A 21,549-nucleotide genomic window follows, 5' to 3' on the forward strand; every position below is an offset into this window, starting at 1 on the left:
GGTGTTGGCGGTGGTGTGAAGTGCTCATTCTCAGTGCATTACTGTCCTCTGTCTAGAGACTTGATATGACAGGGCATCATACACTACACACCCATTCATACTGATCCATTTCTCACATTATACGTGTGAATGTGTGTGTGTGTGTGTGTGTGTGTACAGAATATGAGCCTGTCTGCCACCAATTCAGAAGACAGTGTGAGTGTATCTGTCTGTCTGTCAGTCTGACATTAACAGAAAGTGCACACTGTAAGTGTGTGTCTGTTTTGGGGGTCTGTGCCAACCTTATTTCCCCTTTGCCAACCTTTCCCCCCTGCCTCACTCCTCCTTCTCCTCACACCAATTCCCTGTCCCATGGTCCCTCCCTCTTCACCACAATATCTCCTCCCTCTCCCTTTTCCTCCCTCCCACATCCCTCGACCCCCCTCCCTCCTCCTCTCCTCACCTACGACATAGAGTGCTCCAGACACTTCCTTGGAGCCGAAGCTGTTGGTGACCTCACAGGCATAGCTACCGCTGTCCTCCTGCCTGAGGTCACTGATGGTCAGACCCGTGAGGCGCCGAGTCCAGCGTGCATCAGAGGGCAGCGGGCGCCCGTCCTTTAGCCAGCGCACCGTGGGGCTGGGGTACCCCGCTGCCATGCAGGGGAGCTCCACACTCTGACCAGCCCGCACCTCCCCCGCCTGGAAACTGTCCAGGATAGAGGGAGACGACTCGGTGGGGTCTGGAGGAGAGATGGGGGGAACAGGTTATACTTTGGACTGGACTTGGGTATGGGATGTTAACAATAATTCATATACATACACTATATATACAAAAGTATGTGGACACCCCTTCAAATGAGTAGATTCGTTCAGCCACACCTGTTGTTGATAGTTGTATAAAATCGAGCACACAGCCATGCAATCTCCAACGTGCCACCGTCATAGGATGCCACCTTTCCAACAAGTCAGTTCGTCAAATTTCTGCCCTGCTAGAGCTGCCCCAATCAACTGTAAGTGCTGTTATTGTGAAGTGGAAATATCTAAGAGCAACAACGGCTCAGTCGTGAAGTGGTAGGCCACACAAGCTCACAGAATGGGACCGCAGAGTGCTGAAGCGCGTAGCGTGTAGAAATCGTCTGTCCTCGGTTGCAACACTCACTACCGAGTTCCAAACTGCCTCTGGAAGCAACATCAGCACAATAACTGTTTGTCTGGAGCTTCATGAAATGGGTTTCCATGGCCGAGCAGCTGCACACAAGCCTAAGATCACCATGCGCAATGCCAAGCATTGGCTGGAGTGGTGTAAAGCTCGCGGCCATTGGACTCTGGAGCAGTGGAAACGCGTTCTCTGGAGTGATGAATCTGGCAGTCCGACGGACGAATCTGGGTTTGGCGGATGCCAGGAGAACGCTACCTGCCCAATGCATAGTGCCAACTGTAAAGTTTGGTGGAGGAGGAATAATGGTCTGGGGCCCCTAAGTTCCAGTGAAGGGAAATCTTAACGCTACAGCATACAATGACATTCTAGACAACTCTGTGCTTCCAACTTTGTGGCAACAGTTTGGGGAAGGCCCTTTCCTGTTTCAGCATGACAATGCCCCCATGCACAAAGCGAGGTCCATACAGAAATGGTTTGTCGAGATCGGTGTGGAAGAACTTGACTGACTTGCACAAAGCCCTGACCTCAACCCCATCGAACACATTTGGGATGAATTGGAATGCCGACTGCGAGCCAGGCCTAATTGCCCAACATCAGTGCCCGACCTTACTAATGCTCTTGTGGCTGAATGGAAGTCCCCGCAGCAATGTTCCAACATCTAGAGGAAAGCCTTCCCAGAAGAGTGGAGGCTGTTACAGCAGAAAAGGGGGGACCAACTCCATATTAATGCCCATGATTTTGGAATGAGATGTTCGACGAGCAGGTGTCCACATACTTTTGGTCATGTAGTGTATATTCATTCATATGCATAGACATTTATTACACACAAAACACTGTGTACCGGTACTCAGAGAAATGACATACTTTACAGTCCAACTCACCCATGACAGACAGCCTGGCTCCATTGCTCTGGCGCGTCTCTCCGCTGTATTTGTGCTTGGTAATGCAGCGGTAGGTAGAGAGGGCATCCTCCTTCTGGACATCTGAGATGTACAGAGCACCAAAGGACGTCAGGAAGAACCTGTTACCTGTAACAGATAGAGGGACAGAGAGAAAATAATTTAACAAAGCCTCCAAATAACTAAATACCCCCAACAAACAACCCAGTCAGGGCAAGGGTGTGTCACGAATTCAGCTGAGGCTGCCCCTCCTCCTTGCTCGGGCAGGCTTCGGCGTTCGTCATCACCGGAGTACTAGCTACTACCGATCCATGTGTCTATGTTCGACTTGTTTTGTCTTTATTGGTCACACCTGTTTCCCATCATGTAGTTATGTCTTCCCTATTTAACCCTCTGTCTCACACTGTGTGTTGTGCGTGTTTGTTCATGTTTTGGTTGTCGTTAGTGTGCGGGTTTGTTTCCTCCCTGCGTGGAGGTTTTTGTTCATACATTTACCTACGAGTAAAGTACGCTTTTTGATTAGCTCTGTGTCCTGCGCCTGACTTCGCCTACCGCATTACACTGACGCCTTGACAGAAACACGCACCATAATATGGAGTCAGCAGGTACAGCAATGCCAGCCGGATCGATGGAGGAACGCGTCCAACAACAAGCGGCCATGATCAGGCTCTCGGCACCGCTATGGAACGAGTGGTTAATACCATGGAGCGATGGGAGAGAGGAGGTATCCCTATACCTCCTCCAATTACACCACCACCAACACCGCTGTCCACCTCTTCACCATCTGGGTCCAGTGGGATTCGGCTCTCGCTCCCGAGGGCATATGACGGTACAGCTGCCGGGTGTCAGGGTTTTCTGCTCCAGGTAGAGCTATACCTGGCAACCATCCACCCGGCTCCTTCGGGATACGAGAGCGTGTCTGCCCTCATCTCCTGTCTGTCCGGTAAGGCGCTCGCGTGGGCCAACGCCGAGTGGGGGGGAATAGACGCCGCAACTGTAAGCTATGCAGAGTTTACCCGCCGCTTTAGGGCGGTATTCGATCATCCACCAGAGGGGAGAGCGGCTTTTCCACCTCAGACAGGAAAAGAGGAGCGCACAGGAGTTTGCTTTGGACTTTCGAACTCTGGCTGCCAGCGCAGGATGGAATGAGAGGGCCCTCATTGACCACTACCGTTGCAGCTTAAGGGAGGACGTCCGTTGGGAACTGGCCTGCAGGGACACCAACCTAAACCTGGACCAACTGGTGGATATGTCAATCCGACTGGATAACCTGTTGGCCACCCGCGGACGTCCAGATCAGGGGCCGTCCATTCCATCCCCCAGCACCTCCGACCCTACCCCTATGGAGCTCGGAGGTGCTGCTCTGAGGGAGACCGGTAGAGGGGCCGTCCCCTGCACCAACTGTGGCCGCAGAGGACACACTGCTGGTCGGTGCTGGGGAGGGCCTTCAAGGAGTCGAGGCAGTAGGTAGAGCACTGGTGGACCGTTTCAGGTGAGTAGGCACCCAACTCACCCAGAGCTCCCTGTTGTGCATATGTGTATAGATGTTGTATTTCCAGAGTTTTCTTCTCATTCCCAGCATAAGGCGCTAGTAGATTCAGGCGCAGCTGGGAACTTTATTGATCGTCAGTTTACCCGTAGGTTAGGGATTCCTATTGTGCCAGTTTATGTGCCCTTCCCTATACATGCCCTAGATAGTCGCCCTTTAGGGTCAGGTTTGATTAGGGAGGTCACAGCTCCACTCTGGATGAAGACAAAGGAGGGGCATGAGGAAACAATTAGTCTATATCTGATTGATTCTCCTGCGTTTCCAGTGGTGTTGGGGCTTCCATGGTTAACCTCTCATAACCCCACTATTTCGTGGCAACAGAGGGCTCTCAAGGGATGGTCTAGTCAGTGCTCGGGGAGGTGTGTAGGTGTTTCCGTAGGGGCAACTACGGTGGAAAGTCCAAACCAGGTTTCCACCATGCACATTCCGCCTGAATATGCCGATTTGGCTCTTGCCTTCTGTAAAAAGAAGGTGACTCAATTACCACCCCATCGACAAGGGGATTGTGCGATAAACCTCCAGGTAGGCGCTGCGCTTCCCCGGAGTCACGTGTATCGTCTGTCACAGGAGGAGACGGCGGCTATGGAAACATATGTCACCGAATCTCTGAGGCAAGGATACATTCGGCCTTCCACTTCCCCTGTGTCATCGAGTTTATATTATTGTGAAGAAGGATGGTGGCTTACGCCCGTGCATTGACTACCGTGGTCTTAATCAGATCACTGTAAAATACAGCTATCCACTACCTCTGATTGCTAGTATGACGGAGTCATTGCACGGGGCGCACTTCTTCACGAAATTGGATCTCAGGAGCGCGTACAACCTGGTGCGTATCCGGGAGGGAGATGAGTGGAAGACAGCATTCAGTACCACCTCTGGTCACTATGAGTACCTCGTCATGCCATACGGTACGGTTTGATGAATGCTCCATCAGTCTTCCAATCCTTTGTTGATGAGATTTTCAGGGACCTGCACGGACAGGGTGTAGTGGTGTATATAGATGACATTCTCATATACTCCGCTACACGGGCTGAGCATGTGTCTTTGGTGCGTCAGGTGCTTGGTCGACTGTTGGAGCATGACCTGTAGGTGAAGGCGGAGAAATGTCTGTTCTTCCAAGAGTCCATCTCCTTCCTAGGACACCGCCTGTCCGCGTCAGGTGTGGAGATGGAGATTGACCGCATTTCGGCCGTGCGTAATTGGCCGACTCCAACCACGGTGAAGGAGGTGCAACGATTCTTGGGTTTTGCCAACTGCTACCGGAGGTTTATCCGGTGCTTTGGTCAGGTAGCGGCTCCCATTACCTCCTTGCTGAAGGGAGGACTGGTGCGTCTACAGTGGTCAGCTGAGGCAGACAGGGCTTTTGGTCATCTGAAGGACCTGTTTACTTCAGTTCCAGTGCTGGCTCATCCGGATCCCTCCTTGGCATTCCAGGTTGAGGTGGACGCGTTCGAGGCTGGGATAGGAGCTGTACTGTCTCAGCACTCGGGTACGCCACAGAAAACTCTGCCCCTGTGCTTTCTTTTCTAAGAAGCTCAGTCCGGCGGAGCACAACTATGATGTGGGGGACCGGGAGCTGATAGCTGTGGTTAAAGCTCTGAAAGTGTGGAGGCATTGGCTTGAGGGGGCTAATCACCCTTTTCTCATTTTGACTGACCATCGCAATCTGGAGTACATCCAGGCGGCAGGGAGGTTGAACTCTCGGCAGGCAAGGTGGGCCATGTTCTTCACTCATTTTGTGTTTACGCTTCCTTACAGACCAGGTTCCCAGAACGCTAAGGCAGACGCCCTGTCCCGACGGTATGACACAGAGGAGAGGTCCATTGAGCCCACTCCCATACTTCCGGCGTCGTGTCTGGTGGCACCGGTGGTGTGGGAGGTTGACGCGGACATTGAGCGGGCATTACATACCGAGCCTACTCCCCTGCAGTGTCCAGAGGGTCGTATATACGTGCTGTTCGAGGTTCGCGATCGCTTGATCTATTGGGCTCACACGTCACCCTCCTCTGGTCATCCTGTCATTGGTCGGACAGTGCACTGTCTTAGTGGGAAGTACAGGTGGCCCACTTTAGCCAAGGACGTGAGGGTTTAAGTTTCCTCCTGCTTGGTGTGCGCCCAGTGTAAGGCACCTAGACACCTGCCCAGAGGGAAGTTACAACCCCTACCCGTTCCACAACGGCCGTGGTCCCACCTATCGGTGGATTTTGTTACGGACCTTCCCCCCCTCACAAGGGAACACCACGATCCTGGTCGTTGTGGATCGGTTTTCTAAGTCCTGCCGTCTCATTCCTATGCCAGGTCTCCCTACAGCCCTACAAACTGCAGAGGCCCTATTTACACACGTCTTCCGGCACTACGGGGTACCTGAGGATATTGTGTCGGATTGGGGTCCCCAGTTAACCTCAAGGGTCTGGAGGGCGTTCATGGAACGTCTGGGGGTCTCGATCAGCCTCACCTCAGGTTTTCACCCCGAGAGTAATGGGCAGGTGGAAAGAGTCAACCAGGATGTGGGTAGGTTTCTGCGGTCATATTGCCAGGACCGGCAGGGGGAGTGGTTGGGTTATATCCCCTGGGCAGAGATGGCCCAAAACTCACTCCGCCACTCCTCTACTAACCTTACTCCTTTCCAGTGTGTGTTAGGTTATCAGCCGGTCCTGGCACCTTGGCATCAGAGCCAGATCGAGGCTCCTGCGGTGGATGAGTGGTTTCGGCGCTCGGAAGAGACCTGGAACGCTGCTCATGTACACCTGCAGCGGGCCATCAGGCGACAAAAGGCGAGCGCCGATCGCCACCGCAGTGAGGCCCCGGTGTATGCACCGGGGGACCGGGTCTGGCTCTCGACCCGAAACCTGCCCTGCCGGAAGCTGGGTCGGCAGTTTGTGGGGCCATTTAAAGTCCTGAGGAGATTAAACGAGGTTTGTTATAGGTTACAGCTTCCTCTTAATTACCGTATTAACCCCTCGTTCCATGTGTCTCTCCTCAGGCCGGTAGTAGCTGGTCCACTCCAGGAGTCTGAGGTACGGGAGGTTCCTCCGCCCCCACTGGACATCGAGGGGGCACCGGCGTACTCGGTCCGGTCCATCTTGGATTCGAGGCGTCGGGTGGGGGGCCTGCAGTATCTCATGGAGTGGGAGGGGTACGGTCCGGAGGAACGGTGCTGGGTCCCTAGGAGGGACATCCTCGATCCCTCCATGTTGAGGGATTTCCACCGTAGTCATCCGACTCGCCCTGCTCCGCGTCCTCCTGGCCGTCCCCGAGGCCGGGGTCAAGGGAGGTACTGTCACGAATTCAGCCGAGGCTGCCCGTCGGCGTTCGTCGTCACCTGAGTACTAGCTACTACCGCGCCATGTGTCTATGTTCGACTTGTTTTGTCTTTATTGGTCACACCTGTTTCCCATCATGTAGTTATGTCTTCCCTATTTAACCCTCTGTCTCACACTGTGTTGTGCGTGTTTGTTCATGTTTTGGTTGTCGTTAGTGTGCGGGTTTGTTTCCTCCCTGCGTGGAGGTTTTTGTTCATACATTTACCTACGAGTAAAGTACGCCTTTTGATTAGCTCTGTGTCCTGCGCCTGACTTCGCCTACCGCATTACACTGACGCCTTGACAGGGTGACTGCTATCTAAACACTTGGCAACCTGTCATAGCCTACAGGAAACACGCTGAGCTCACTATCAAACATGCAATACAATCACATAGTGAAACACTTGAATGGTCAAACCCTCACCATCACTTACAGTAAAGACGTTATCAACATCTCTACTCCAGTATTGTTGTGGTTGTTATAGAACACAGCAAGATGAGCCCAGGTCTGGTAAGTGTGTCAGTGTGTGATGTACCCTGCCAGGCTATGCCCTATTTTCAGACTGTGCCAATCTGGCAGGCCCTGCCCACTTATTGGAGGGGTAGAGAGGAGAGGGAGGGCACCATTTTAATGAGCACTTGCCAGGTTCGGAAATGTTAACACTGTCATATGTATGAACACACACGTGCACACACACATACACACACTGTTCTCCCTCTACTCGTTCTCTCTCACCTGGGTTCACTGCAGAGTCTCCCGGCTATAGTCCAACAGCTGGAGCACAATGAGAGCATTCATGTGCAACTGTGTGTTTATCACCATGGCTGTTTGATGGGCTCTAAGCCTGTCAGGTTATGTGTGGAGGGTAGAGGATGTGTGTGTGTGTGTGTGTGTGTGTGTGTGTGGAGGGGTGTGTGTGGAGGGGTGTGTGTGGAGGGTAGAGGGTGTGTGTGGAGGGTAGAGGGTGTGTGTGTGTGTGTGGAGGGTAGAGGATGTGTGTGTGGAGGGTAGAGGATGTGTGTGTGTGGAGAGGGTAGAGGATGTGTTTGTGTATAGAGGGTAGTGTGTACATGTGCACGGTAGTCGTCTGACAGACAGCGCATGTGGAGGGTAGAGTGACTCTCTCTCTCTCTCTCTCTCTGTTGTGTGTGTGCACAAGCATGTGTGTGTGTACTAGGGGGCTAGCAGCAAGCTAACAGACTGTGTGTGTGGAGGGTAGGGGCACAGTCACAGCCTAGGCTGTAATTTGACAGTCAGCCTTTGTTTGCACCCCTGAATTAATCCTTACAGGATAATGTGCACTTTAAGATTTCAACTCCCATAACACTGACACACCACACTGTCACAACATACTCACAAACAGAGAGGGAGAGAGATAAAGAGAGATAGAGACGAGAGGGAGAAAGAGAGGAAGACATAGAGAGAGAGAGGGGAAAGGGAGAGGAATGGGAAAAAATGTATAGATTGTAAATAGAGAGAGAGAGAGAGAGAGAGAGAGAGAGAGAGAACGAGAGGGAGAGGGGGAATGGGAGAGATAGCAAGAGGGATAGAGCTATATAGAGAGAGATATCCATCAACAAATGATTTAAGAAGTGCTGTGTCGTGGAGACACCTCCAGAACAGGAGCAATTTTAATCACATGATCTCCTCCACTATCTTAATTGTTTCTCTTGTTTATTCTCTCTATCTTGAACCATCTCTCTTGATATATCCTCCTTAGCCTTCCTTATCGTTTTCCCCCTTTCACACTATCTCTTTCTCTCTCTCTGTTGTTAAGCAGAGTGGCAGACAGAGTAAAATATGAATGACTAAATCACTGTACTTCCCAAGCTTTTATTCATGCTGACTTGACTGGATAAACTGAGAATGGAGCCGAAGTGATGCACTAGATTAAGAGCCAGTTCACCACATTCACTCTGATATCCTGGATTTCCAGCTACCCTGTTACCCACCCGTAGGCCTGTTGTTCTCTGTTGGGCTTGTCAGTCAATGATATACTAGGTTAGCAGAGAACAAGCAGGGTGTAAAAGATTAAAGGGAATAAGGGTGGAGCAAAAGAAGAAAGAGTAGTAGAAGAAAAGTGAGTGTTTGTGCGTATTCATATGTGTGTATGTTCACGCATACTGTATGTGTATGAGGGAAACATTTTAAATGGCATGTGTCTTTGTCTGTGTGTGTGTGTGTGTGTGTGTGTGTGTGTGTATCAGTGGATACTGTAATTATGTGTGTTAGACTGCTGAGCTCGGGGCTTGTTGTCAAACACAGCACAGGAAGGCCTACACTGGTGGGCTACAATGTCAAAATCACACTGCTTTCAAGTCAGCCTGGATTCCACTACAAAACCTATAGACCTGCAGTTTGGTAGCAGGCAGAATCTGATGAGGGGTGTGAGGAGAGGGAGAAAAAAAATAGAGAACAAACTAGGGACAAAGATGTGGGAAAAGCAACTGTATGAGAGCGAGAGAGAGAGAGAGAGAGAGAGAGAGAGAGAGAGAGAGAGAGAGAGAGAGAGAGAGAGAGAGAGAGAGAAACAGAGACAGAGACATAGAAACAGTGTGTGATTTGCGTAGAGTCAGTTGCGTAGGGTGTGGGTCTGAGCCAGTGTGTATGTGTGTGAGCGTGTGTAAGAGTGTTTTAGTCAGTAGCAGCCTCGTTTCCTCACATGCAAATGAAGGCAGAGGCACACAGCTAACGAGGCCCATATTTCCACCTCCTCACTGGGGCCATTATTTATTGATGTTCTGCGTCTTTCCCCCTCCCTCCCACTCTCACGCTTTCTTCCCTCTCTCCCTGTTGCTAGGGGCTGCTTGCCATCCTGCGGGTGCCTCTGTGACGATGTTTGGGGTGCAGTCACTCGCCCGCCCGCCCCTCCCCCCGTTCAGCGTAGGCAAACAGACAGAGAGGCACAGTTACACACACACATACACATACACACACATACACACACACACACACTAGAGGGTCAAAGTTCAGCCAGGCATCTTGGCATTGGGTAAATAATTGGAGTGAGCTGGGTCCTTTAAATGTAAAAAAGGATGGGATGATTATTCATGAATGTAGGAGTGTCTTAGAAGATATTCACAGTTTGACATTAGATATCGCTGTCTATCTGTCTTCCCCTACCTCTCTTCGTCAACAGAGAGAGAGTTGGAGGGAAGGGAAGAGGGTGAGAGAAGGTGAGACGAGAGAGAGGGAGGAACAATGGATCAAAGAGGAGGGACTGTCACTGAGAGAAGAAAGAAAGAAGAAACTGAGAGGATTCAGGAGACATTCACTCTGCAGTGCTGGAACAAAAATACCCTCACACACGTAGACACATACAAACACACACACATGCCTTGGCAGGTTTAAAATAGCACAGGAAAACACTAGCCCTACACTCTAAAAAGAAAAGGTTCCTGGAGTATCCTTTAGGGGTTCTTCAAATTGAAACTGTGGGGGAACCCCTATAAGTTCTTCGAAGAACCCTTTAAAATGATTCTTCAAAGAACCCCTTTTGATGGATCCTCAAAGAACCTTTTGAATAACCTTTTGGGGTTAATTTTTGAACTACCCCCCCCCCCCCCCGCCCCCCCCTATTATTATTATTATTATTATTATTATTATTAATAATAATATGCTTAACAATAACAACAATAACACAATATTTTAGTTGTCAGTGTTTATTATGATTTTAGTGGCAAAGCAGAATTAAGAAATCAAAATATGAGGTAAACTCCCACCAGAGCCCCAAGTCCAATGGGTATATCCTCTGGAGTGTTGGTGTTGATGTATTGATGTTCTCCGTATCCATAGCCAGAATGATTTTGCAGTGCATGGTGATTGAACAGGTTTCCTGTTATATTCATCAGAGGTGTAGGTAGGGTGAAGTCTGGAAATCCCAATTTTTTGTAATTATACAGATGATTAACAAAACAATATTCATACCTTGGTTTTTGTGGTAATAGTGAATGAAAAAAACTGTTTTGATAATAGCTTTCATACAAATACAGTACCTTGTCCATAACATAGAGGCCTATGGGATTTTAATTGAAGAGGTAAGGGAGGAGGATGGTAAATCTGATCTGCGTAACATACCAATACCAATTGACATACCTTTGTATGCCTCCTCGTCTGTGTACCTGCATACACAAAAGTGAGCAGTTCAATCATCTGCACCCAATACAGCTAGCCTTCAACATATTCTTATAGCCTACGTATTCTTACCTCTTTGTTGATTGATATCCATTGAATTGTGTCCATTTTCTGTTTTAGAAAGATTTGCACAAATATGAAAAGATAGATGGTATCATCATAAAACAATATCAATTTAGATCATACAAGGGACAAACCTTACCTTAAATTGAGGAGATCTTTAAATGTTTCAGTTAAGTGACTGTACCTGCTGTGCTTTCAAATTCAAATCCAAATGTTTCAATTGGGCAGTTAGTTTCCTGCAAGAACCCCCCACCAACTAAGGAGGTTCCTCGATGAACACCACCTGCTATGGGGTTCTTGGAAGAACCTTTTGAGGGCAATTTTCAGTGCCAAGAACCCTAAGGTTCTTCGAAGAACTTTGAGGATCTTAGAAGAACCCTTGTTGAACCCCTAATTTTTTTGAGTGTAGCTATTAAAAAACAGGATAAAAGGGCGGCAGGTAGCTTAGTGGTTAAGAGCGTTGTGCCAGTAACCGAAAGGTCGCTGGTTCTAATCCCCGAGCCGACTAGGTGAAAAATCTGTCGATGTGCCCTTGAGCAAGGCACTTAACCCTAATTGCTCATGTAAGTCGCTCTGGATAAGAGCGTCTGCTAAATGACTAAAATGTAAATAAAATAAATCAGCAACACGGACAGGGAATCACAGAGTGAATCAACTGATTGAATCAGCTCCATGGACAAAGAATCACTCCAAAAGAGAGTGAATCAACCTACTGAATCAGAACCACTGACTGAGAATCACTTCAATAGAAAGTGAATCAAGCAACTGAATCAGCGCCACGGACAGTGAGTCACTACCACTGAAATGAGGATCCAGTGATTTCCAGCCCACTCCTCTGGCCTCTGCCCTGACTGCCATACCTACAGTGGGGAGAACAAGTATTTGATACACTGTCGATTTTGCAGGTTTTCCTACTTACAAAGCATGTAGAGGTCTGTAATTTTTATCATAGGTACACTTCAACTGTGAGAGACGGAATCTAAAACAAAAATCCAGAAAATCACATTGTATGATTTTTAAGTAATTAATTTGCATTTTATTGCATGACATAAGTATTTGATACATCAGAAAAGCAGAACTTAATATTTGGTACAGAAACCTTTGTTTGCAATTACAGAGATCATATGTTTCCTGTAGGTCTTGACCAGGTTTGCACACACTGCAGCAGGGATTTTGGCCCACTCCTCCATACAGACCTTCTCCAGATCCTTCAGGTTTCGGGGCTGTCACTAGGCAATACGGACTTTCAGCTCCCTCCAAAGATTTTCTATTGGGTTCAGGTCTGGAGACTGGTTAGGCCACTCCAGGACCTTGAGATGCTTCTTACAGAGCCACTCCTTAGTTGCCCTGGCTGTGTGTTTCGGGTCGTTGTCATGCTGGAAGACCCAGCCACGACCCATCTTCAATGCTCTTACTGAGGGAAGGAGGTTGTTGGCCAAGATCTCGCGATACATGGCCCCATCCATCCTCCCCTCAATACGGTGCAGTCGTCCTGTCCCCTTTGCAGAAAAGCATCCCCAAAGAATGATGTTTCCACCTCCATGCTTCACAGTTAGGATGGTGTTCTTGGGGTTGTACTCATCCTTCTTCTTCCTCCAAACACGGCGAGTGGAGTTTAGACCAAAAAGCTATATTTTTGTCTCATCAGACCACATGACCTTTTCCCATTCCTCCTCTGGATCATCCAGATGGTCATTGGCAAACTTCAGACGGGCCTGGACATGCGCTGGCTTGAGCAGGGCGACCTTGCGTGCGCTGCCGGATTTTAATCCATGACGGCGTAGTGTGTTACTAATGGTTTTCTTAGAGACTGTGGTCCCAGCTCTCTTCAGGTCATTGACCAGGTCCTGCCGTGTATTTCTGGGCTGATCCCTCACCTTCCTCATGATCATTGATGCCCACGAGGTGAGATCTTGCATGGAGCCCCAGACCGAGGGTGATTGACCGTCATCTTGAACTTCTTCCATTTTCTAATAATTGCGCCAACAGTTGTTGCCTTCTCACCAAGCTGCTTGCCTATTGTCCTGTAGCCCATCCCAGCCTTATGCAGGTCTACAATTTTATCCCTGATGTCCTTACACAGCTCTCTGGTCTTGGCCATTGTGGAGAGGTTGGAGTCTGTTTGATTGAGTGTGTGGACAGGTGTCTTTTATACAGGTAACGAGTTCAAACAGGTGCAGTTAATACATGTAATGAGTGGAGAACAGGAGGGCTTCTTAAAGAAAAACTAACAGGTCTGTGAGAGCCGGAATTATTACTGGTTGGTAGGTGATCAAATACTTATGTCATGCAATAAAATGCAAATTAATTACTTAAAAATCATACAATGTGATTTTCTGGATTTTTGTTTTAGATTCCGTCTCTCACAGTTGAAGTGTACCTATGATAAAAATTACAGACCTCTACATGCTTTGTAAGTAGGAAAACCTGCAAAATCGGCAGTGTATCAAATACTTGTTCTCCCCACTGTAGTTAGCTAGAGGTGACTGGGAAGAGAATAGGAGAAGATAGCTGAGCCAAGGCTGGAGTAGATAACAGCTCATCCACATTGTAGTATGCTTGTTAACACATCCACAAGGCTATACTAACCCATGAATGGAATAGAATAGGGGTGCTGTGCCTGAATTCTCTTTCTCTGTCGCTCCCCTCACTCCCTTCTTTCTCCTGTGTAAATAAATTAAAAGGCTGAAGTAGTAGCAGGAGTCAGCCAATTAAATATATACACTTCCCTGGCTTCTATTCTCCCCCACACCATTTATCAATGGTGCCCTCTTCACTCCGCTCAATTCACATTCAAAGCAGGCTTTATTGGCACCACTAATGTGTTACAACTAATCATGCCGTGTTAGCCCCGCCCCTTTCCATCTAGCTCACAAAAGGCGCTTTGTTAGCATGACCACACAGTTCAGTCATGTCGGAGGTAACGCAGAAACCTTCACTATCAGTCATATCTACAGAATGAATGAGGAATATCCTAATCTCTTTCTCTCTCCCTGTATCTCCCTCTCTCCGCTCTATGGTGGGCATTATGGGCTGGGGGTTGGAAAGAGAGAGAGAGACACAAGGTTTTTCATTAAAATGCCACGCTTCACCGTCTTGTCCTATAACCGCTGTCCTCTCCCCTAACTAATCCTGACTGCTTACCTCATTTCTCAATCGTCCTTCCTTCTTTCCTCCCTCTCTCCTCTCCTCTGTTCTGTTTGTTGATGAGACTATGACCTCCATACAAACCCCCAGTCTCCCTTCTCTAACCCTACTAACATTTACAATGAGCAATGAGCAATGAGGAGGAGGATGGGGGGGATAGAGTGGGTAACAGTGTATAAGTGGAGGAGGAGACAGAGAGAGGTAGAGGAGGAGAGACGGAGGGAGATAGATAGACGGGGACAGACAGAGGGAGAGGGTACAGTCGTGGTCAAAAGTTTTGAGAATGACACAAATATTAATTTTCACAAAGTCTGCTGCCTCAGTTTTTATGATGGCAATTTCCACATACTCCAGAATGTTATGAAGAGTGATCAGATGAATTGCAATTAATTGCAAAGTCACTCTTTGCCATGAAAATGAACTTAATCCCCAAAAAACATTTCCACTGCATTTCAGCCTTGCCACAAAAGCACCAGCTGACATCATGTCAGTGATTCTCTCGTTAACACAGGTGAGAGTGTTGATGAGGACAAGGCTGGAGATCACTCTGTCATGCTGATTGAGTTAGAATGACAGACTGGAAGCTTTAAAAGGAGGGTGGTGCTTGAAATCATTGTTCTTCCTCTGTTAACCATGGTTACCTGCAAGGAAACACGTGCCGTCATCATTGCTTTGCACAAAAAGGGCTTCACAGGCAAGGATATTGCTGCTAGTAAGATTGCACCTAAATCAACCATTTATCGGATCATCAAGAACTTCAAGGAGAGAGGTTCAATTGTTGTGAAGAAGGCTTCAGGGCGCCCAAGGAAGTCCAGCAAGCGCCAGGACCGTCTCCTAAAGTTGATTAAGCTGCAGGATCGGGTTTGGTGACGAACAATGCCTTTTCCAGCATGATGGAGCACCTTGCCATAAGGCAAAAGTGATAACTAAGTGGCTCTGGGAACAAAACATCGACATTTTGGGTCAATGGCCAGGAAACTCCCCAGACCTTAATCCCATTGAGAACTTGTGGTCAATCCTCAAGAGGCGGGTGGACAAACAAAACCCCACAAATTCTGACAAACTCCAAGCATTGATTATGCAAGAATGGGCTGCCATCAGTCAGGATGTGGCTCAGAAGTTAATTGACAGCATGCCAGGGCAGATTGCAGAGGTCTTGAAAAAGAAGGGTCAACACTGCAAATATTGACTCTTTGCATAAACTTAATCCTGGTCCTCACTACATATTCGTCGCCAAACCCACTGGCTCCAGGTCATCTATAAATCACTGCTAGGCAAATCCCTGCCTTATCTTAGCTCATTGGTCACCATAGCAACAACCACCCGTAGTATGCGCTCCAGCAGGTATATCTCACTAGTCATCCCCAAAGCCAACACCTCCTTTGACCGCCATTCCTTCCAGTTCTCTGCTGCCAATGACTGGAACGAACTGCAAAAATCTCTGAAGCTGGAGACTCTTATCTCCCTCACTAACTTTAAGCATCAGTTGTCAGAGCACCTTACCGATCACTGCACCTGTACACAGCCCATCTGAAATTAGCCCACCCAACTACCTCATCCCCATATTGTTATTTATTTTGCTCATTTGCACCCCATTATCTCTATTTGCACATCATCTCTTGCACATCTATCATTCCAGTGTTAATACTACATTGTAATTATTTTTGCACTATGGCCTATTTATTGCCTTACCTCCATAACTTGCTACATTTGCACAAACTGTATATATATTTGTCACGCCCTGACTCTGGGGACTCTTATTTGTTGAGCCAGGGTGTGATTTTCTATGTTTGTGATCTAGGTTTTCTAGATCTATGTTGGCCGGTGTGGTTCCCAATCAGAGGCAGCTGTCGCTCGTTGTCTCTGATTGGGGACCATACTTAGGCAACCTATTGGCACTAGTGGGTTGTGGGATCTTGTTCCGTGAAAGGTATGTTGTTTGTGTCTATCTTGGACTTCACGTTTCGTTTATTGTTTTGTCGTTGTGTTTATGAAGTTTAAATAAACATGTATGCATATCACGCTGCGCCTTGGTCTGACCCGTCGATGAACGAACGTGACAGAAGATCCCACAAAACGAGGACCAAGCAGCATGTCCAGGAGCAGACAGCCTGGACCTGGGAGGAGATCCTGGACGGTAAGGGATCCTGGACATGGGATGAGATTCAGGCTGGGATGGATCGCCGTCCTTGGGAGGAGACAGTGGAGGCCCCAATAAACATTTTTTTGGGGGCACACGGTGTGGACGACGAGGCAGCAGGAGGCCGTTAAAGGGCGGGTCTGCAGGTTAGGAGAGGAGGCCACCATGTTACGGGGGCTATTGGTTCAGAGGGAGCAGGAGTTATTCGGTCAGAGGGAGGCGCTACAGGAGGCTAAAAGGGAGAAGGAAAGTGTAGAGGCACGGCGAGAGGAGCTGGTTAGGCAGCAGAAGGAGCGGGGGTTAATAAAGGAACCCAGTCCCGCTCCTCGCACCAAGCAAGTGGTGCGTGTCGCCAGTCCGGTCCGGCCCGTTCCTGCTCCTCGCACCAAGCCAGTGGTGCGCGTCGCCAGTCCGGCCCGTCCTGTTCCTGCTCCTCGCACCAAGCCAGTGGTGCGCGTCGCCAGCCCGGTCCGGCCTGTTCCTGCCCCTCGTCGCCAGCCCGGTCCGGCCTGTTCCTGCCCCTTGCACCAAGCCAGTGGTGCGCGTCGCCAGCCCGGTCCGGCCTGTTCCTGTACCTCGCACCAAGCCAGTGGTGCGTGTCGCCAGCCCGGTCTGGCCTGTTCATGTCCCTCGCACCAAGCCAGTGGTGCGCGTCGCCAGCCCGGTCTGGCCTGTTCCTGTCCCTCGCACCAAGGCAGTAGTGCGCGTCGCCAGCCCGGCCCGGCCTGTTCCTGCCCCTCGCACCAAGCCAGTGGTGCGCGTCGCCAGCCCGGTCCGGCCTGTTCCTGTCCCTCGCACCAAGCCAGCGGTGCGCGTCGCCAGCCCGGCCCGGCCTGTTCCTGCTCCTCGCACCAAGCCAGTGGTGCGCGTCGCCAGCCCGGCCCGGCCTGTTCCTGCCCCTCGCACCAAGCCAGTGGTGTGCGTCGCCAGCCCGGTCCGGCCTGTTCCTGCTCCTCGCACCAAGCCAGTGGTGCGTGTGTCCAGTCCGGCACGGCCCGTGCCTGTTCCACCGGTGCCTGGTTCGGCACCGGTCAGCTGCTCTACTCCGGAGACAGAGCAGTCCGCTCCACCGGTGCCCAGTTCAGCTCCGGTCAGCTGCTCCACTCCGGAGCCAGAGCAATCCGCTTCACCGGGGTCCAGTCCAGCTCCGGTCAGCGGCTCCACTCCGGAGCCAGAGCAGTCCGCTCCACTGGTGCCTGATCCAGCTCCGGTCAGCTGCTCCACTCCGGAGCCAGAGCAGTCCGCTCTACCGGGGTCCAGTCCAGCTCCGGTCAGCGGCTCCAGTCCGGAGCCTGAGCAGTCCGCTCCACCGGTGCCCGGTCCAGCTCCGGTCAGTGGCTCCAGTCCAGACCCAGACGTCAGCCCCTCTCCAGGTTCGGGGTCTCCCACACCAGGGTCCAGACAGGGCTTGGAGTATAGTGGGAGGAAGGAGAGGGGAAGCAACGCGCCGAGGTCTAGACCAGACCAGGGGCGCAACAGGGAGGCGAAGAGTGAGAGGTCATCACGCCCTGAGCCGGATCCGCCTCCGAGGCGGAATGCCCACCCGGCCCCTACCCTGTTATGTTTATGTTGTGCGGTCGGAGTCCGCACCTTTGGGGGGGGGTTACTGTCACGCCCTGACTCTGGGGACTCTTATTTGTTGAGCCAGGGTGTGATTTTCTATGTTTGTGATGTAGGTTTTCTAGATCTATGTTGGCCGGTGTGGTTCCCAATCAGAGGCAGCTGTCGCTCGTTGTCTCTGATTGGGGACCATACTTAGGCAGCCTATTGGCACTAGTGGGTTGTGGGATCTTGTTCCGTGAAAGGTATGTTGTTTGTGTCTACCTTGGACTTCACGTTTCGTTTCGTTTCGTTTCGTTTATTGTTTTGTCGTCATGTTTATGAAGTTTAAATAAACATGTATGCATATCACGCTGCGCCTTGGTCTGACCCGTCGATGAACGAACGTGACAATATTTTCTGTTGTATTTTTTACTTTATGTTTTGTTTACCCAATATGTACCTCTGTGTTGTTGTTTTTTATTGCACTGCTTTGCTTTATCTTGGCCAGGTCGCTGTTGTAAATGAGAACTTGATCTCAACTGGTTTACCTGGTTAAATAAAGGTGAAATAAATAAAATAAAATAAATAATGAAATTGTCAATAAAAGCCTTTGACACTTATGAAATGCTTGTAATTATACTTCAGTATACCATAGTAACATCTGACAAAAATATCTAAAAACACTGAAGCAGCAAACTTTGTGAAGACCAATACTTGTGTCATTCTCAAAACTTTTGACCACGACTGTACAGTCCAGTTGTTTCCACTACATTGGGAGCGCGTCTCTTCTGCTCCACTGGCCGCTCTGTCCCAATTTGCCCAGTGTGACTTTAAACAATAAACACTAGGGAGGGGACAGCGACCCCACACATAGACTAATAGGCCACTGTACAGGAAAACATTACACGTAGAGTGCCTTGCAAAAATATTAAGCCCCCTTGGCGTTTTTCCTATTTTGTAGCATTACAACCTGTAATTTCAATGGATTTTTATTTGGATTTCATGTAATGGACATACACAAAATAGTCCAAATTGGTGAAGTGAAATGAAAAAAATTACTTGTTTCAAAAAATTCTAATAGATTAATAACGAAAAAGTGGTGCGTGCATATGCATTCACCCCCTTTGCTATGAAGCCCCTAAATAAGATCTGGTGCAACCAATTACCTTCAGAAGTCACATAATTAGTTGAATAAAGTCCACCTGTGTGCAATCTAAGTGTCAAATGATCTGTCACATGATCTCAGTATATATACACCTGTTCTGAAAGGCCCCAGAGTCTGCAACACCATTAAGCAAGGGGCACCACCAAGCAAGCAGCACCATGAAGACCAAGGAGCTCTCCAAACAGGTCAGGGACAAAGTTGTGGAGAAGTACAGATCAGGGTTGGTTATAAAAAAATATCAGAAACTTTGAACATCCCATGGAGCACCATTAAATCCATTATTAAAAAATGGAAAGAATATGGCACCACAACAAACCTGCCAAGAGAGGGCCGCCCACCAAAACCCACGGACCGGGCAAGGAGGGCATTAATCAGAGAGGCAAGAAAGAGACCAAAGATAACCCTGAAGGAGCTACAAAGCTCCACAGTGGAGATTGGAGTATCTGTCCATAGGACCACTTTAAGCCGAACACTCCACAGAGCTGGGTTTTATAGAAGAGTGGCCAGAAAAAAGCCATTGCTTAAAGAAAAAAATAAGCAAACACGTTTGGTGTTCGCCAAAAGGCATGTGGGAGACTCCCCAAACATATGGAATAAGAGACTCTGGTCAGATGAGACTAAAATTGAGCTTTTTGGCCATCAAGGAAAACGCTATGTCTGGCGCAAACCCAACACCTCTCATCACCCGAGAACACCATCCCCACAGTGAAGCATGGTGGTGGCAGCATCATGCTGTGGGGATGTTTTTCAACGGCAGGGACTGGGAAACTGGTCAGAATTGAAGGAATGGTGGATGGCGCTAAATACAGGGAGGTTCTTGAGGGAAACCTGTTTCAGTCTTCCAGAGATTTGAGATTGGGATGGAGGTTTTTATTTTATTTTTTTATTTAACCTTTATTTAACCAGGTAAGCCAGTTGAGAACAAGTTCTCATTTACAACTGCGACTTGGCCAAGATAAAGCAAAGCAGTGCGATAAAAACAACAACACAGAGTTACATATGGGGTAAACAAAACATAAAGTCAAAAATACAACAGAAAATATATATATTTGCAGTAAGTTATGGAGGTAAGGCAAAAAATAAATAGGCCATAGTGCAAAAATAGTTACAATTTCGTAATTAACACTGGAATGATAGATGTGCAAAAGATTATGTGCAAATAGAGATACTGGGGTGCAAATTAGCAAAATAAATAACAATATGGGGATGAGGTAGTTGGGTGGGCTAATTTCAGAATGGCTGTGTACAGGTGCAGTGATCGGTAAGCTGCTCTGACAACTGACGCTTAAAGTTAGTGAGGGAGATTTCACCTTCCAGCAGGACAATGACCCTAAGCATACTGCTAAAGCAACACTTGAGTGGTTTAAAGGGAAACATTTAAATGTCTTGGAATGGCCTAGTCAAAGCCCAGACCTCCATCCAATTGAGAATCTGTGGTATGACTTAAAGATTGCTGTATACCAGCGGAACCCATCCAACTTGAATGAGCTGGAGCAGTTTTGCCTTGAAGAATGGGCAAAAATCCCAGTGGCTAGATGTGCCAAGCTTATACAGACATACCCCAAGAGACTTGCAGCTGTAATTTCTGCAAAAGGTGGCTCTACAAAGTATTGACTTTGGGGGGGGGGGGGGGGGGGGGTGAATTGTTATGCACGCTCAAGTTTTCTGTTTTTTTGTCTTATTTCTTGTTTGTTTCACAATAAAAAATATTTAGCATCTTCAAAGTGGTAGGCATGTTGTGTAAATCAAATGATACAAACCCCCCAAAAATAAAATTTAATTCCAGGTTGTAAGGCAACAAAATAGGAAAAATGCCAAGGGGGGTGAATACTTTCGCAAGCCACTGTACACAACATCCCTGTAAACCACTATACTATAGATGCACTAAAATGTAGTTTTCTATGCTGTAGAAACTATAGGCCAGGGACATACACTGAGTATACTGAACATTAGGAACACCCCCCCCCCCCATTTTGCCCTCGGAACAGCCTCAATTCATCGGGGCATGGACTCTTCAAGGTGTCAAAAGCGTTTCACAGGGATGCTGGCCCATGTTGATTCCAATGCTTCCCACAGTTGTGTCAAGTTGGCTGGATGTCCTTTGGGTGGTGGACCTTTGTTGATACACACGGGAAACTGTTGAGCATGAAATATCCAGCAGCACTGCAGTTCTTGGCACCTACTACCATACCCCGTTCAAAGACACTTACATTTTCGTCTTGTCCACTCACCCTGTGAATGGCACACATACACAATCCATGTCTCAATTGTCTCAAGGCTTCAAAATCCTTCTTTAACCTGTCTCCTCCCCTTCATCTACACTGATCGAAGTGGATTTAACGGGTGACATCAATAAGGGCTCATAGCTTTTACCTGGATTCACCTGGTCAGACTATGTCATGGAAAGAGCAGGTGTTCTTAATGTTTTGTATACTCAGTGTATATACTACCTTATAAATACCTAATC

General features: G+C 48.6%; 1 protein-coding gene across 1 annotated transcript in view; it reads right to left on the reverse strand.

Annotated features, from left to right (window-relative positions):
- Nucleotides 1-21,549, reverse strand: part of dscaml1 (Down syndrome cell adhesion molecule like 1) — a gene marked incomplete at its 3' end in the record, with an annotated part of 94,736 nt that overhangs the window by 46,435 nt on the left and 26,752 nt on the right. The window contains exons 4-5 of the mRNA XM_084170441.1: nt 2,022-2,168; nt 443-721 (exon numbers count right to left, since the gene is read on the reverse strand). Coding sequence (XP_084026567.1) covers nt 443-721; nt 2,022-2,168 — 426 coding nt within the window. The remainder of the gene's footprint in view (nt 1-442; nt 722-2,021; nt 2,169-21,549) is intronic.

This window comes from Coregonus lavaretus (assembly GCF_964263955.1).
Source record: "Coregonus lavaretus genome assembly, chromosome: 10".
NCBI classification, from domain to species: Eukaryota; Metazoa; Chordata; class Actinopteri; order Salmoniformes; family Salmonidae; genus Coregonus; species Coregonus lavaretus.